The 15471-nt window shown below is 37.4% G+C and overlaps 1 protein-coding gene across 4 annotated transcripts in view; it reads right to left on the bottom strand.

The window, feature by feature from the left end:
- The window catches only part of LOC135247685 (histone acetyltransferase KAT7-like), a 46282-nt gene that overhangs the window by 27433 nt on the left and 3378 nt on the right, over positions 1 to 15471 (bottom strand). For all 4 annotated transcript variants that reach the window (XM_064321429.1, XM_064321430.1, XM_064321431.1 and 1 more), the window contains exon 2: positions 11880 to 12027. In XM_064321429.1, the coding sequence (XP_064177499.1) occupies positions 11880 to 12027 (148 nt within the window). The remainder of the gene's footprint in view (positions 1 to 11879; positions 12028 to 15471) is intronic.

Raw genomic sequence — 15471 nt, 5'->3', positions numbered from 1 at the left:
ATAGATCTGGGACTGGCTACAACGTATGTGTGTTTGCATGTATGAGTACACATGCCTCTTATAAACTACATTTATATGCATTACTGTTATCAGTTACTCATAACACAGTACAACAAGAAATGATATCAGAAGAAAAACACATTTTCAATGTACAAAAATGCCAAGTTACTCACACATACAAACCACTGCCTATAAGTCATTACGACTTGAAAAATCTTGGCCTGTCACTAAAAGTACTGATATTAAAATTAGCCCAAGTTACAAGAAACAATATTGGCTATGACACAAATTAAACATGCCGTGTTCCAAAGCAATGCTGTTGCCCAATGTTTCCAAAAGTTTTTCAAGTAACTTGGCCCTGTTTTTTCATCTTACCATTTGAACACATTGTGGTCATTCAAACTTTTAAATGTCACATGAAAGTATCACATGAAAAATGTGCCGTATGGAAGACATCGTTCATGATGTGCTTCTCAAACACCCAAAGCACTAGATGCAGACAATTGTTCATATAGTGTAGTCATTAAAAAAAATACAAGTTGTAATACAGCTGAATTGTGGATTATTCCCACTATGAACGATTGCCATTTGACATTTTGATGTGACAAATACGCATTGAATAACCACACTCTCTTCAAATGATAAGATGAAAAAGCACAGGGCCAAGTTACCTGAAATAAGTTAGGAAATACTGGGTAGCATCATTGATTTTGAATATGGCTTTTTTAATTTGTGTGAGCTAAAATAGCCAATATTATTTCTTGTAACTTAGCCTAATTTTGATATCATTACTTTTTGTGGCAGGCCTAGATTTAGCAAATCTTAATGACTTACAGACAGTGCTTTGTATGTGTGAGTAGCATTTTTGTATGTTTAAAATGAATGAAAATGAAAATGAAAAAATATTACATAGTAATTACAAGTAATGCACTTGAAATATTATTGCAAAGCGAAGTCTTGTTGAAACGACATTAACAGGCAGTCAGCAGCTTGGATAATCTGATCCTCACGATTGAGGCAATGGCTGCAACACCATGTCATGGTGACAGGCGTAATTTTTTTTCCTCAAACCACTTTAGCACAAACCACGTCCCGCAGTTGCAATGAACGTTCAGAATCGATTCCATTGGTCATCATGATGAGAGCACTGACCACGGGCAGTAGTTGCAACGATTGGCAAAATGCCAGCTTTCCGGCAGAATTTAAACAGGCTTGATGCCGCCCGCGAGACACAAGTTACTCTCACATCACCTGCGAGTTTCTCGCATCGCTCACCTGAGAAGAATATGCTCAACTGAGAAGAATGGATCAAACACTATTGACGCAATTTTTATGAAAAAATATTCTATTCGTACTAACATCATTAATATCATAAGTTCCTTATTTAGCTCCTTTAAAAAGCTGTTCTGTAAATATGGCTGATATTTTTTTTCAGCACTACCTTATAATTTCTTTAACCCCTGTTTAAGAATTATCATGATAAGTATATTGGAATTCCAAAATCATGCTGTTCTTTTTGTATTGCCCACTTCTTTTTGTATTGCCCCATTTTTTAATACATAGACAATAATAATTTTGCGTAGAAACTTGTTTTAAATTGTGTTGTGAAGCTGCGACATGGTATTTCATGTTTAATAACTTTGCTCTAGGTTCATGTAGAAAAGAATTTTAAATGTTCTGCAAATATGGCTCAGATATAATTTAGTTAACCCTTGTTTAAGAATTACCATGAAAATCCAATCGTGCAGTAAACTGAAAAGACCAAACTGTAAGCACAAACAAGACATACATTGGTTTGTGCTATGCCCTAAAACTTGTTGACCAATGTCGAAAATACAGGGCCTGGTTTCAGAAAAACAATGACGCATGTTAGGCTGGCCTCATTCCGTGCAGCCCTGAAAAGACAGAGGTGTTAGGGACCAAGAACAGAAAGAAGGAATGCAGACCGAATTTAAGTATCAGTTACACATCTCCACCGTCCATACAAAATCATTCTATTGAAGCATTTTTACACTGTTAAATCATTTGATTGAATGTACTTATTCATTCTCAATTCAAAACATGTCACAGGAGGCACGGAATATGGCAGAGGATGGACCCCTCAGTGAAACTACTACCAGACATCAGAAGCAGATAGAGCACACTGTTTCTGCTACAGCTAAACAGCTGCGCTTCAGATTCAGCCGCCTGCTTAGTATGACATGGTCAAACTGATTAATATAATATCTCTATGTATAATTTTGATAAAACATACTTTCACTAAATCAACCCTGATGACTACCACTACAAAACTGCACCTATGTAGGTTGTGACAGGAACAGGAACAAATGCGGCAGCAGCCAAAGCAGTCAGATGTTTCCAGTTCTTCAACCAGAACACTTGGCCAGAGACAGTGGAGGAGCTAGTGGATCATGAAGCTGTTGGACCATTTCCAGACTGTATTGGAAAGGTAACATTTGTGATGAATCAAGCAGTGCAGACAAAATATAATATTCCACTGTTTGTGCCATATAAAAAACCAACAGTAGTCAGTTTGGTTATATTTTGTTTGTTTTCTATTCAGAAATGGCAGTGACTTTTCCCTGGTGAAGAAAGTGTTCCAGGCGTTAAAAACCCTTGTGTTCCAGTACTTCAAAGACAAAAGCTACCAGGGGCTTTGGGAAATTCTCCTGATGAAGGAACCATATTGCTCAGACTTACAGGTAGGAAAATATGTAAAATGAATATAAAGAACAGTGTTTTTTACACTGTTACTGGAATTGATTGCATTCAGTTATGCCAACTCCAAAAACCTCTACCCTCAACTTGATAACAATAATAATTGTTTTAGCTTCTATTAAGAACATTCTTCATCAGGTGAAGATAATGCTGGTCCTTCCTGTGTCTTCTGCTCAATGTGAGAGGCTGTTCCAAACAAAGGATGATAAGATCTGACACTAGATGTTCACCCGAGCACAGTGGAAGACCTCATTCGAATAAGTGTGGAGGGTCCTCCTCTGGAGCAGTTTGATGCCACAGTGTGAGAAAGTGGTTTCAAGAGGGTGAACAAGCCAGGAGACCCAACTTAAAATCCTGGCCACAAGCTATTTTATAAAATAAGGGGAGGTCATGCCAGACAAACCTGGTATTTTTTGAAGAACTACCAAGTGTTTTCATTATAACACGGCTTGATGATATTATATATACTTAGATTTCTATAAGCCATCTGATAAGCTACCACATGAGACTTGAAAAATGAAGACAGAAGGAATTACAGGACATATTTCAGAGTGGATTTGGAACTGGCTACAGGGTAGAACACAGAGTAGTAGGAGGGATATTATCTAAGCAGGGAACTGCTTAGATAATAAGCAGGATCACTGGGACCACTGCTCATCCTCATATATATCAATGACCTTGACAGGGAAGTATTAGTCAAATTTGCAGATGATACAAAACTGGGAGGCCCAGCTTAAAGTAATCCAAGAAGATTGAAATAAAATCCAGAAGTGGGCAGAAACATGCTAAATTAAATACAATATAGCCAAATGTAAAGTCCTGCATGTGGGAAACAACATGAGGCAGGATTGCTTTATGGGATGAACAAAGTTGGAATGAGCTCAATTTGAAAAAGACTTTGAGTAATGGTTCACCAAAGTCTTTCAGATTATAGGAACTGCACTGTAGCAGTAAAAAAAGGCCAACAGGATGCTGGGATATATAGCCAAAAGCATTGAGTATAAGTCTAAGGAAGTTACACTTATCTTACACAATACATTAGTTAGACCACACTTGGAGTATTGTGTGCAGTTCTGGGGACTGTACTACAAGAAATATATAGAGGCTGTGAAAAAGGTTCAAAGAAGGGCAACCAAATTGATTCCTGGTATGAAAGATAAAAGCTATGAGGAAACACTTAGGATGCTTAATCTCTTCATGCTTAGTAAAAGGAAACTCAGGGTGATTTGATTGAGGCTTTTAAATTCATAAAGGGATCAACAAAGTGAACTACAAGAGATTCTTCAGGTTGAGTTCTGTTAGTAGAACAAAGGGACATAAATGGAAATTAACAAAAGGTAAAATCCTTACAGATATTAGGAAGAATTTTTTGAATGCAGAGAGTAGTCAATGTGTGGAATAGCCTGCCAGGTCATGTAGTAGGGGCAGAAACTCAAAACCTGCTTATATAACATTAAGCAAATTATTGGCAGTAAGATGGCCGTGATGTCTTGCAGTAAGGCAGGGACTGCAGACACGCTCGTCAAACATTTAATTTTTATCTCATCTACGTTAACAAAATTGTTTGTTTACCCTGGCTTTGACTATCATGCCAGAGCTAAGCATCGGCTTGAGAATATTGCATAAAGGACTATACTAATAAGCTATATGTTTGCACTACTAGCCCTATCTGTACAATGCTGCTGGATCAATCATCATTCACCTGTTCAAGTCAAGGAAACACACCCACAACTGCCAACTCGGTGAGCCAGTTAACTTTATACTCTGCTGCCTTACAAAACGGTCGAGGCACCTCACCAAGTGGAGCAAACGCTGCAAGAGAAAGATTGTTGCAAACCCAGTTCCTGATTTATTTGTGGATAACTCTTCTTCCCGCCGGAGATGCACACTTCAATCCTGGGCCTGTCGGGGATTAGGTTAGCCCTATTCTGCAGATGACAACTGTGGCCATTTTCAATCAAGGTAATCACTCCGGGTCAGAGGGACGTCAACCTATTGTTCCAATAGTGCAATGCAGTTTACGAACCTCCGCCATAGCAAAACACCATAACTTTTGTTTCTTCCAAACTGTTAATCAATCAAAGATCATATGGGATCATTGTGCAAAACCGAAAGGTCTGCTTAGAGTACACTTAATGAAGTGCCGTCTCCAAAAGTGAGCAACATAAAAAGTCATTTGCGGACTCAAGTCTAGACTTCCTTTGTTTTTCTGAAACATGGCAGAGTGAATCATCACCCATAGATGCTATAACAATGCCAGGGTACAATTATTTTTAAAAAGAGAAAAGCAGGGAGGGGTGGTGGGCTTCTTATACATGTAAAAGATCATTTGAAATGTAAGTAAATAGATTTTATATTAATAGAAATTGAATGTCTAGCCATTACCATTATTTTATCTCCGCAAATGTCCCTAAATGTTATTGGTGTGTACAGACCCCCATCGGCTGATATTACGTTTTACAACCAAATTGGAAGCTTGCTCAAAGAAATTGGTACAACGAAGAATGTACTGTTCTTGGTGATTTTAATTTGAATTGGGCTGATAAAACAAGAAATAAGAAGTTCAAAGAAATTGTGAATCAGTTTGATCTAACCCAGTTTATAGACGGGCCTCCATCTTGGAAAACTCAAATTGATCAGATTTTTAGCAATAGAAAAGAGAGAATTACTAAACCTTTTAACTTTCTTACTGGCTTGTCAGATCATAATATGACACTTATTTCTATTAAACTATCTAAAAATAGATCTGTCTACCACAAAAAAAAAATGAAACCAATTGAAAAAGAAAAACAGGAAGTCCAATGATGGTTCACAATCTAATCTCAATGGCATCCTAACACATCATAAAAATTATATTGCTGATGGGTTCAATAATTTTTTCATTGACTCAGTGCAGAAATTGGCACATACGTTTGGCACTAAAATTAAAGAGATATCTCTTCCCAATGCAGCCTATCCAATGTTTTGCATTAGAGACATTTCTGAACAGAAAGTTCACAACATAATGAGTACTTTAAATACCTCTAATGCCAAAGATATATTTGGCTGAGATTCTACACTTAAAAAAACAAAAACAATAAAGACACTTTATGTGCTCCTATTACCCATTTGATTAATCTTTCTATAAGCAATCAATTTTCCCAAGTATCAGGAAATCAGCAATTGTGAATTGTGATATTCGAAACTGGCAAAATAACAGATGTGGCAAACTATAGGCCATTTAGTATTTTGCCAGTGACCTATACGATCTCTGAAAAAGTGATAACAGAGCAACTTGTGAACTTTCTGAACACAGGACGTGTTACTTCACTCAATGCAATTTGGTTTTAGAAAATATCCCTCAACTGAAACTGTGGTTTGCTATTTAATTGAACAAATTAAATAGCAAAGTTAAATAAATAAAGTTTGACAAAGGTGGTGTTGTAGGTGCTGTGTTCTTAGATTTGAGCAAGGCTTTTCATACTGTAAACCATAAATGTGCTTCTGTCCAAGCTTTCATGTTAGAATTTCTCTGAAAATTCAATGCGATGGATGGAGTCCTATTTAGAAATGAGAGAACAATGCACATGGTTTGGAACAAAACTCTCGCCATCACAAGGATGCGCTACTGGTGTCCCACAGCGGTCTATTCTGGAGCCCCTGCTTTTTAGCTTGTATATTAATGACCTTCCTACTGTCCTGATCTTATGACAAATATATGCGAATGATAGTTATTTACGTCCATTCTAAAACAAGACAACAGGTGGCATATAAGTTAGCAGCAGTCCTACCTACTATCTTTGATTGGCTTGAAGATTCTTGCCTTACACTAAACGCTAGCAAGACTTTTTGGTCACAAACACAAAAAACTATCCTTAAGCCTATACATGTTCTGTACAAAAATAAACAAAGTTGTGGGATAAAAAGCCACTTACATATCACCACCGTCATATAATTTCAAAGTACAATTTTTTGACCTTTGATAATTTTATCTTGCAAATGCTTGTCTAATGTATAAAACTATAAATAATATTGCTCCTCCATCATTGAAGGAATTTGTTTCACTGTTTTCAGACAATATCAGGTAAACAACAGCCTCCATCAAAGGCATTTGTATGGTGCAATCCATTGAATTTGGCCATCTGCTTTTTCTATCAGAGCATCAAATATTTGGAATGCAGTACCCAATACCATCAGACAGAGTTTAACTTTTGGTAGTTTTAAATTACAATTAAAATCTTGGCTGAAATTTAGTCAGTCCTGTAATCATTAACCTTCTAAAACTATTCAGTACTTTATGGCAATAAGTATTTCTTTGGTTACGTTCTTTATGTTCTTGTATGTTGATGTGTTTTTATGTAATGTAATTTTTTGTTTTATTATTTTATCTGTCACATCATATGCTTTATAGGTACTTTTTGCAATTATATATATATATTTAACTTTTCTGTTAGAATGTATTGATGCATACTCACATATTTACTTATTCGTATTGCTGCTTGTACATACAGTGGGGTCCAAAAGTCTGAGACCACATTGAGAATCTATAATATTTTCACATAAACCTGGAAATAATCAGAAAGTTTGAGGATTCAGAAACATTTAAAAACACAAGAAGTTATTACATGTAAAATGAAGAAGAAATATTTAAGATTATGCACTATTTCTAGGTCAGCAATCAAATTTAAGCAAATTTATACTTATACTATTATACTACTATTTATACAAATACATTGTACAAAAGGTCAGATTTCCTTGAGTTGTATCCCTTCCATTGAAGCATGCGTTCAGATGACAGGTGGATTTGATCTACTCATCAGAGGCTCGTTCAAGTAACTCAGCTTGCAGCCAGTGTTCACCTGTTATAAATATGGCTGTGCCTCAAGTTTCCAGCAAATCATTGCTTACTAAGTAGCATTGTGATAGTGGGAAACATGAGAGTCAGAAGTCAAATTGTTATTCTAAGCAAAGAGGGGCTTTCTCAGCGTCAAATCATGGCTAGACTAAAGGTTTCTAAGAGGGCAATGCATGGAACTCTAAAACGCTTTGCAGAAACTGGATCAGTTGTATCCAAAAAAACGATCAGGAAGACCAAAAATGACCACACCATCAGAAGATCAATACATCAAGCTTAGTTCCCTGAGAGATAGAAAAGCAACTTCATCACAGATACAAAATTTGCTAAATAAAGAACGCAAGACTCCAATCAGCAAAAGTACTGTCAAAAGAAGGCTGTCTTGTAGTGGTCTCAGAGGACGAGTAGCAGTTTCTAAACCACTTCTCAGGAGGGGAAACAGGGCCAAATGCATGGGGTGGGCTAAGAAATACCAGCATTTCACAGTGGATGACTGGAAAAAAGTCCTATTTACTGATGAATCCAAGTTTGAGATTTATGGCAGTAACAGAAGGGTGTATGTAAGGAGACGAACAGGAGAGAGAATGATACCGCAGTGTATCAAACTCACAGTGAAACATGGTGGTGGGAATATTCAAGTCTGGGGGTGTTTTGCCTACTCTGGACACCTGCACCGAATTGACTACACCCTGACCAAGGAGAAGTACCACTCCATTCTTCAGAGACATGCTATACCCTCTGGTTTGCATCTTTGTGGAGAAGGATTCATACTGCAGCAGGATAATGACCCCAAACACACCTCAAAGCTTTGCAAGAACTACTTGAAGACCAAAGAAGTCCAAGGAGTCCTGACTGTCATGGACTTTCCTCCACAGACACCTGACCTCAACCCCATTGAACATTTATGGGGGCACTTGAAGACTGAGAAAGCCACGCATTCTGTGACATCACAAGAAGCTCTTTGGAACATTGCCAAATCATGCTGGGATAAACATGGGTCATCAGGTTATTCACAAACGTGTGGAGTCCATGCTAGCTCGAGTGCATGCTGTCATTAAAGCAAAAGGGGGACATACCAAATACGAAGATATTCTGAAGTTCATGTACATTTTTCAAAAATTCAACTTTTCACTCAAATTGTTAAGCTGATATTATCATTTGTAATGAGAGAATTAGTATTACATTCAAAACAAATGCAAAATAGAAATATCTTGACTAGTGGTCTCAGACTTTTGGACCCCACTGTATGTTCTGTAAATTTGCCTGCTTTTTCCCTGCCGAGGGACTACAGATGAAATTTAGTTATCAAGCTAATTCTGGGGCAGTTACTGACTGTCCATTGTCCCTTTCAAATAAATAAATAAACAAATATTTAAAGACTAGGCTTGATACAGTCTAGTCTGTAGGTAATCAGAGCACTAATTTAGTAAGGAAAATGGCGAGCATTGTTGGGCTGAATGGCCTGTTCTCATCATGTTATGTTATGTTTTATGTTATGTAATGTAACATGTAAAGTTAAATGTAAGAGCCTGGCTGAGAAAACCATGCAGAAATTGAGGATGGGGGTCAGCTGATTACATTTTTTAAAGCTCTGAGTAGGACTTGGAGATCTGGAAAAATATATGAAGGACTTTTTCAATATCTATACCACCATATCTGATTGCGTAAACAAAATCTCATGTTAAATAATCTAGTGCGTTTATGTTCATTACTTTAGACTGCATGGTGACAGAAGAGCGATATAGTATTGAACTCTGAAACTGTAATTTTCAATAAATTACAGTGTCTACTGTCCACTGTTCAATAAATTACTAGTGCTCCTTTAATTTTAGTGGGTGCTCCTAAATTTTTGCTCAAAACATTTTTAGTTATGGAGAACCAGTGATATATTCCAAAGTCACAAATCAGTGAAGGCCATCTGTGTTGAATTTATGTGTATTCTGCATGGTACGTTTAACAACGATTGCCTTTCAATTTTGACTGTAATCAACATTATGTAAATTCATATACATGAATTTTGGCACTTGTATTTGGTAGTTCATCATTTTCCTTTTTATGAAGAATGTTCTATGTACAACGGTTCAAGAGTTATAACCATAAGCTTCATACTGCCCCTCCCTATGGCCAAATGGTAGCATACTCTTGCAGTGAGGAAAACTTTCTGGAAGCTTGGTATCATAGTTCAGGAGATTGATTTTCAATTAACATTGATTTTCATATACCATAATATAGCATCACCACATTTCCAAATTGCATCATACTGCAACAACCATTGGCTTAAAATTTCACAACAATTATTTCAATAGTTATGGGGTTAGAGCCGATATCACTGCAGCCCAACTGATAGATTGGTAGCTTCATTAGCAGAAGGTGTGAGCAAGGTGTATGCATATGTGGCTGAGTGTACAGGCCTGTTGACCTTTTTTATTTCCTCCAGGTTTTGTTTTCTGTATGGAAATTACTTTAGGCATGTAAGGATGATTGGCTCCTTACAGTTTGACCTTTAGTTTTGGTTTTCATGTACTTTCAACTCTGATGGGTCCTACATTAAACTAACCGTTGTCTGGCCATGTAATCAAACATCAGGTAAATTTGCTTTGATATTGAGAAAAACTGACAAACGGCTAGATGCAAACTATACATGGGTAATTAAGTCATGCTTTTATTTAGCCCATCTTGTTAATGTAGTACTTTTTGACGGTAATAACAACAATGCTTCCTAAAGCATGTCTACATTACCAAACAGCATCATACTCTTGCAGGCCCTTACAAATAGCATGACTGTAGGACAACCTTACATTTTATTGTAGCAGCCCAACAATAGCTGGAAGGTAACAAATGAAGTACAGTAAAGTGGTTTTGTTAAAACATTAAATACAGTACAGCCCCTTTAAACAAAACATAAATTTTTTGAGACGTGTCAAATCATTAAACTTTTATCTAAGTGATTAGAACCATTCACAAAGAGCCAAGCCAACAGCTAAATTATTCACAATATAATTATCCCAACTTGCCGCTAAGTGAGTAGCCAAACAAACAGCTACTTGCTTAGCTACCAGCATGGCTAAGTGAACAGCAGGACCATTAACCCAACCGGTAGCTAAGCGAGTAGCCAAACAAATGGTCATGCTATTATCTAAGCAAGTCACCAAACAAGTAGCTAAGTGAATAGCAGGACCATTAGCCAAACCTGTAGCTAAGCGAATAGCCAAACAAATAGCCATGCTAGTGTCTAGGTAAGTCGCCAAACAAGTAGTTAAGCAAATTACAAAACAAGTCGCTATGTCATTTGCCAAGTCATTCGTAACAAGCCCCGCAGTGAGCTTTGCAGCTAAGTCAGCAAGTCACAAAACCAATTGTATTGCACAATGCAAGTAGCTGAGTAAGCAGCAAAGCCAATCACATTGCACAATACAAGTGGCTGCATACGTAGCAAAACCATTAATTAACCATGTTAATTATGCCATTACTGAAGCTGCACCACATGCACAGCCAGTGTTACTGACAGGAAACTGGAATTCAGTATGCAACTCCTGACTGGTTAAGAATGAATTTCCATGTTTATGTCTGAAACACAAGACCCACTTTAGTCATGACCAAAAGTATTACACACTTATGTTTTCCAAAAGAAAACATTGTAGAATAGACTATTATGTTCCACAGATAGAAGACTGTATTTCTGAATACCAAGTCAGTCCCATCACCTGTGCCATTTACTCACCACATAAAGGAAAGCAATAATCAATCACTTGGTCATACCCATTTTTTAAAATCTATAGCCAACTACTTTTTTCATGGTTTACCAATAACATAGTGACACCACCAGAATAAAGAGAATTCCAATTCTCTTAACCAATCAACCAATAAAATTAACCAATCTCAAGGAAAAATTTGAATTTGTGTCAAGAAAGCCTTAACAGGGCCTTCTTCCTCCATGCCTAAATGAAGATCACCTAAAGCACTTTTATGGAGAAACAGGCATTGCTGTAAATGCAGCACCTGAACAAAATACAAGGAAGGGATTTGTGAAACACATTATAAATCAGCAGCATACCTCAGGTATGCCCTTCCCACAACAAAATGTTTGGAACCAGGATTCAAAAATCAACATGCCTCCATTAAATGTTGTATACTGTCCTCAATATGAACTAAATATAGTTTTCAGAAATGTGCTATTTTTCAGAGGAAAGGGCTGCAGGAGGTACAATGCATTTATGCCCCAGGGGTCCACCACAGTCCGAACACTCCCTGTTTTTCTTTGGAATATTAGACATCACCAATAACACTGAAGGGTGCAGGGGGAAAAAAAAATTCCACAGATTCATACCTTGTGAACTCTGGCTGAGTCGCAATGAAGAACGGGTCAGCCGTGCATTCTTATGGGTGTTCGCCTCGCTCTCAGAGCTGTCTGCTTGTTCAAGGTCAGCAGAAGAGTCTGAGTCTTCAGTTCCATCAGAGCTGCTCCCTGCATTTCTCTATAGGGAAAATTGTACAGGAGGAAATATGGGTGATGCAGCTGCTTCATAATCATGGGACGTTTGAGACAACTGAAGGACTCTGATACACTATGAAACCTAGTTAGTCTGCCACAACCATATGACTTAGTATCTGGATTTTCAACAGGGGGTCTGGGGACACATGGGGGGGCAAAAAGGTACTTGCAGGGGTACATGGCAATGGGCAAGACCTCATATCATGGGACCAAGGATTGGCATTCTCTATGAAGTTTGCAAACTCGTTGTTACCCAAGGTACTGTAGTTTAGTAAGCCTCTGGTGCCAAAAGGCAAAATTCCCAATTGAAGGCCATTCAAAACTAGCCAGTCCAGCCTTGAAGTTCCTGGAACAAAATCGATGTATCAGAATGTGTGGAGCATTCCAGCCAGGAGACCTAGGATCCACGCTCAGTGTCCTTATTGTTTTGATTATATTAGTTTGATATTATTACTAGGGGTGCACCAATCATAAATGTATGATCCGGTTGCTAATTTTTTAATGCCAAATCAGCCGATTCCACTTTCAACAGCCGATTTTTTATTTTATTTTTATTTTTAAAGCAACGGGTAACATAGAAAACATAAAAATGTTTATTTGCTCTATAGGTTACGAATACATTCAGTTATTTTCATTATTACTACTATAATAATAATTATTATTATTATTATTATTATTACTATTATTAACATCATTGTTATATTGTTGTCTTAGCCAACAGTGAAGGAGCTCTGATTCAATGTGGCTGAATTGTTTCACAGCTGCTTGTAGAAGAGTACATTTTGACAGCTAAAACCGGCTGACTGTTGAATGAATTCTGAGCAGTCGCATGTGGCACCTAATATGCTGCGATCTATACGAAGATGACTGCACACGACTGCACAGGCAGATGAAAAAGGCAAAGGTGTTAAACTCATGTCCTGAAAGGCTGTGTCTGAGGATTTTTATGCTTTGGAGAGCGAGTATCACAATAGCTGCTTGCCTGCATGCAGCTATTGTGATACAAGATTAACAACATGGTATCAGACTGCAAGTCATTGGACGTGGTTTTCGAAGGGAAAGGAAAAAATGAAACAACTTTGCCACTCATTGGCTTTCCAGAACCTGCGCACCATACCTGGTTAGTCCATCTGGTGGTATCAAAGTCTGCAGCTCATTATCAATCACTGTCATTTTGCCCCCCATGTACCAGGGATACCAACATTATCTTTATCTTCTAGGGTCAAATCACAAATATGTAATTTGTCTTAAAACACATAGCAAAACCGCATGCATGTAATCAAATGCATAGCTCTGAGCAATATTAACCTCTTAGCTCAAAGCCCCTAGTGGTCGGCACGCTGGCGTGCCGAGATTAATGAACTCAGACATTCGGTGCTACTGCAACCAAAGTATGAGTTAAAAACAGAAATGTGTTGTTTTAGTTTCATTAGTAGACGATACACGACAACTATGCCGAATACGGAGTTTCGCAGCGCCACCATTGTCGCTCTGGTCGTTCATTTAATACGCACCCCCTCCCTGCAGTCTCATCAATAACTACACCCCCCACTCATGACATAATGGACAATATTATCTATCTGGGCATTCATAAAAATATTCTTTCACCACTCAAAAATCGTATTCCGTCATAGCAACAAGATCAACCCAACAATAGCCCTTAGATATGCCAATACGGTAGTGAAAACGCTGTTAACAAAATAAACTAGACGTTTTTAAAAAAATGATACCATGTCATTCTACAGTCAATATCTGGGACTAAATATTGAATAAATATACAACCTTACCATTGGTTTTATGCGTAGAGATGTCCCTTTTGAGACTGAGTGGATATATATTTTCTTGGACAATCCATTTGTGAAATATACACGCATCTGTGATACCTGGGTACCTTCAAAAATAGCTGTGTGTAATACCACACCTGTTGTTTACCTCATTGATACAGCGCAAGCTTTGACTCAGTACACTTCAGTAGCAATAGGTGTTCTAATTTGGAAATATTTCATTATAGGAAAATACTGTTATTAAAATATGCTGTTTTTTGATCTATTTAAAAGTGAAAGACCTGTTTAAAGATTATTTAGTTTACAATTGTTTAATTGTGGAAATATATTTAATATATTTTTCTATTAGTGTTGTAACACTATAGGCCTATGCTTATTAACATGTTGAACAGGCTTCAACTTAAAGGTTGTTAATAACCCAGGTTTGTAATAAACCGTGAATTCGAAAATGAGGTCAACCCTTGTGGACATTACGTTTCTGATCTATTAAGGAAATTTCAGTATCGTTAGGTACCGAGTATCGAATCAGTATCGTTTAAGTTTCAAGTATCGTTTCAGTATCGAGTATCGTGATACTAAACCTGGTATCGGTATCAAAGTCAAAATTTTGGTATCGTGACAACACTAGTCTGACGCCTTCTTTTTTTTTTTAGCATGGAAGCACTGCAGCTCTACATACACGCCGGGCCATCTAAGTGTTACGACACAGTAAAGGCCTTTACAGCAAGGGGCTAGGACACATCCATGGCAACGCAACTAAGTAATCCAACAGCGTCTCTTAGCACAAACTTGGCCCTAAGTCATCATATGATATACAATCATCATGATATTCAGTAGATATGTTGGGTGAAGGTATATGATCATGAGGACAACACCATTTTAAAAGCGCTCCATAGGGTGCACAATAGTGCCAATGCTTGGACCCCTCCCAACGCCGCTTGCGGCTTTAATTTTGACCTTGTTTTTATACATGTATTATGACATGTTGTCCTTGCATAGCCAAACTTGGTTAGTACCAACAATATACCCAGAATGTTTACAGCCAGTATGATCATGCTCAGTATGTTCAGGAAGAGTTTGCTTTATTATATTTCCAAGGTTGTCTATATTTATATTACCCTTGTCTTGAATTGAGTCAGCCACTGCGAATCAAAAGAACTTCCTAGAATACCTTCACCTCTTAGCTATGAACTGTTAATGTGTAATTTTAATAATAATTTAAAACTAGTTTGTATATTCACTTTCTGAGACTGATTATTACATGCTGTCGTTACCTGTGAGGATATAGATGTACATCTTCTACATTTTGGTGCCCCACTATGACAAGTAGAGGCATGTCCACAACAGACAACTCGAGCACTATACAGTACTCGGGGAAAATATAATTACTTAAAAATAAATTCGCATAAATTACTAATGTTTAGTTTCATATTTTTATTTTAGAAATCCTTGTTCTGTAGTCTGTAGCTATTTCAACAGGTGAGTGGTGGGGTTTTCAACATGAAGTTTCAATTGTGTATCACATGAAAACTACATGTAAGTGTTTTTTTTAGTTTACAAATTATTAGGGGCTAAGCACCAAGGCTGCGTAGGACCCCTATTGTTTTTGCAAGGATTCTTCTTCTTCCGCTTATCCCTACATT

Source organism: Anguilla rostrata, chromosome 2 (assembly GCF_018555375.3).
Source record: "Anguilla rostrata isolate EN2019 chromosome 2, ASM1855537v3, whole genome shotgun sequence".
NCBI lineage: Eukaryota > Metazoa > Chordata > Actinopteri > Anguilliformes > Anguillidae > Anguilla > Anguilla rostrata.
The sequence above is the reverse complement of the archived record's forward strand: the minus strand, read 5'-3'. Positions and strand labels throughout refer to the sequence as shown.